The sequence below is a fragment of the Pygoscelis adeliae genome, unplaced genomic scaffold (genome assembly GCF_000699105.1).
Source record: "Pygoscelis adeliae isolate BGI_AS28 unplaced genomic scaffold, ASM69910v1 Scaffold945, whole genome shotgun sequence".
NCBI lineage: Eukaryota > Metazoa > Chordata > Aves > Sphenisciformes > Spheniscidae > Pygoscelis > Pygoscelis adeliae.
Genome location: NW_008824878.1, coordinates 44,800 through 48,265, shown reverse-complemented (window position 1 = coordinate 48,265; position 3,466 = coordinate 44,800). Strand labels below are relative to the sequence as shown.

Genomic DNA, 3,466 nt, shown 5'->3' with positions numbered 1-3,466 from the left:
CTTTCTTGGCCGCCTGGGCACACTGCCGGCTCATGTTCAGCCGGCTGTCGACCAACACCACCAGGTCCTTTTCCGCCAGGCAGCTTTCCAGCCACTCTTCCCCAAGCCTGTAGCGCCAAGATCACTCGCTACAGCACAGGGGACTAAAGCCCTGGCTCCAAATCACAACCTGAACAGTCAGGACAGCAATTAGAGAGTTTCTTCAGGGGAGCAAGAGAGGAGACTTCCCCTATCAGCCCGGGGACTCTGGCGCTGTGGATAAGTGACCGTTCACCTGCAGTATTGCACTTTGCGGTGACGCTGCCGGCTCCTGCCTGGGTTTCAAAGCCCCCTCTCATCACAAAATCACAACAGGTGGTGAAAATTCCACACCAAAATCAATGTCTAGAGAAAGAGGTTTAATAAAAATGCTATGGAAGCTGGGTTTGGCCACAGCTGGACCCAGGATACCGGGCTGAGTGGACTTTTGGCCTGTGGCAGTACACATGTAGCATCAATTCACAGATTTCATGAATACATGACACTCTTAATAAAATTTTAAGCTATCTGGTTCTTGTACGTTAGTATGAAAAGTATCTGATTGTTTGCATGCTTAAGAGTACAGCCACCAGCATCGAAGCTTGAAAGAAAAAAAAAAGAAAATTGCTTTGATTAGAAATGCTCTTTTGCTTGTCGCTGTCTGCACGCAACTATCAAAACAGCTGGCTTCTGGTCAGCTGAGAGATTTTCACTGAGGCGTCTGCAAAGCAAACCAGAAGCAGTTGTGTTGATATATGAAAACTTGATGGTGCAGAGAGTTTCTTTTGCAACGCTCTGAAAAACCTGAACAAGGACGGGCTGCTCCCTGACTTCGCTCCTTTAAGCAAGAGGAACCTTACAGTATAAATCTTAATAATCATCCCAAAAATAATATTATCAAGCTTTTAATAGCTTCTACTTACCAACAGCCCTGGTAATGCTCAGGGAAGTTTGCCCTACAGCTATTTTAGCTATTAGAGGCTGTTCTTTAGCAACTAAATTGCAGAACATTTCATATATGGCTTAGCAGACAACATACAGCTGATGTAATTTAAATAAATGTCCTCTAGAAAGCCTAGGACACAGAGAACATTGTGCTGCACCTACCTTTGCTGGTGCGAAATGTCAGCATAGCAGGCTGGCCTTCGCCAGCAGCACTCCTCGCCACCATTAAAACTTCATACAGGCTGGACGGCTCCAGCTCGGTAAGCCGCAGCTCGTTCTCACTGCCAGGGACACGCACGGTGTGCCAGCTTCCCACTGCATTGACGCTGTCGTCCAGCTGCACAGGACAGGGCGAGAAAGCTCCACATCAGCAGTGAATTGCTTAGAACCCCATGTAATACTCAAACCCCTCATCACGTTCACACACAAGCATCCAAAGGACCTCTGTCGCTTGCCAAAACTCCTCATGTTTTCCTATATCCACCTATGGTTTGTCTTCCAAGTGCTTCTGCCACAAATCAGCACTTTTGCAACCACCTTCGTGGTGCTCCTCCGATAAACTTGACTTACTTTCCCTCTCCATACACACGCACGCGCTTGTTTTTGGAAAAAAAAAAAATGATCATTTTCACTTGTGGCTAAAACTAGCAAGAGACCAAATGATTTTAAAGACTTCAATCAGCCTTTAGCCGGCAGCGTGTGTGACATTAAAGGGCTGGACCCAACACCCTAATGAGAAAGATATGTTCCCTGAACTGTCCCAGCTTTTCCTGTACTTAAGCATTTTAAAATATTTATTGGCTAAAACAGGCAACAAAAAGTATGCCTTAGTTACTTCTTGAGGCTGGGAAAAAAAGTCAGCAGGGAGACCAAAGATTTGTTTTTTATTATTAATGCATGTTTCCTTTTTTTTTTAAAGAAAAAAAAAAAACTTTTTAATTTAACAGTGAAATCACCAGCTCCATTTAAGAAGGAAAAGAGATTCAGGGTAGTCTCTTAATGCCTGACCTTTGCGGGAAAACATTATCCCAAATCCCAAAGGAAAAGACAAAGATTCTACCAAAAATAAACTACTAAACAATATAAGACTTTAATAAAACATGGAAGGCAGATCTAAACGCTGTGGATTATCAAAGGTTACGCCAGAGGTCTTTGTTCAAGTATTTTCTTCTGAAGCGACCACTCTTCTAAGGCTTTTATTCCCCCAACTCCCCCCCCCCCACTTTAAAAGAGGGAAATCAATAAAATAATTTAATGACACGAAGAGAACACCACCCTAAAAAACCATGGTAAACGCCCTACCGAGAAGCACAGGAGTGAGCACATGTAATGTGGGGAGGATTGTTGCGAGTGAAGGGTAAGCATCAAAAAGGTCAAAGAAGTATTCAAAGCTTTCAGTGCTTGTGTGAACCAACCACCTTTGGATGAGAAGTTGTATCAACAGACTTTGGCACTAGGTTTTCAGGAACTAACAGGTCAAAAATCTAAGTATTCCCTCCAGGCTAAGACAAGATCAGGATGTAGAGGATTAAAAAGCTTATGAAAAATAAACCAAACAGCTTTGCCACGCAGAGAACTGTTTGCGTGGAAGAACGGGCACAGGCATTGCTTGGTTCTGATTTTAATCAAAAGAGCTCACTGTTGACGCACCATTTTTAAGGACATGATAGGTATCTGCTTCGGAAATTTTTGTTCGCCTTCGTATTTGATAACTTCAGTTTAACAGTGTCTCTTTGGGACGGGGAGTAGCAATCTCTTTGACATATTAGGCTCATACTCACCTTCCCTTCCGATCTCAAGCGTACCCGCCAGATTCAAGCAGTAACAACATCACTGAAGTTGTGCACAACAGGCCCTGGAGCCTCATTCCCCATAGACCATAATGATAGTAGTAAAGGGAATAAAAGCCCGGGCTCTCCCGAATAAGTCTCACTTAAAACTAGACAGAACAGCGTACTTGTGACCAGCTTCAGTCATCCCTAAAACGAGCTGCCTGTGTGGCCACGGTAACGTTGTGGTTCAACTATACTCTCTATTCTCCCTGGCCTGACACCACGTTCTTGTTAACGCCAGCACTACAACAATTATTGGTTCCTTGAGAAAACCTGAAACAATGAAATCCATCTGCCGCGGCGCGCTGCTTCGACGCTACGGAGAAACGTTACCTTGCGGTATTTGACAAAATAGGCATTGATGGGCAAGCCCCCGTCCCTCCCTGAACGCCACACCAGGTTGTACATGTCTGGCTTCAGCGTCTGCGGGGGGCTGAGGATGATGGGGGCTTCGGGGGGAGCGGCGGCATTCGAGGCTTTTTCCGTTCCAGCTGCATCCAAATGCAATTTCGCTGGAGGCGAGCTCGAGAACACCGTTTCCGCACCAAAATCACCGTCGCTTTCGTCGCTCCGGGCAATCTCCGCGGGAGCCATTTCTTCTGCTGTCGTGCCGGTTTCTAAAGGAACTGTAAAGGGAGGAGCCTGGTTACATCTTCAAGATCACGTACATT

General features: G+C 45.3%; 1 protein-coding gene across 1 annotated transcript in view; it reads right to left on the bottom strand.

Moving 5' to 3' along the window:
* The window catches only part of CDON (cell adhesion associated, oncogene regulated), a 35,057-nt gene that overhangs the window by 19,388 nt on the left and 12,203 nt on the right, over window positions 1-3,466 (bottom strand). The window contains exons 8-9 of the mRNA XM_009324519.1: window positions 3,129-3,421; window positions 1,126-1,300 (exon numbers count right to left, since the gene is read on the bottom strand). Of these exons, the coding sequence (XP_009322794.1) occupies window positions 1,126-1,300; window positions 3,129-3,421 (468 nt within the window). The remainder of the gene's footprint in view (window positions 1-1,125; window positions 1,301-3,128; window positions 3,422-3,466) is intronic.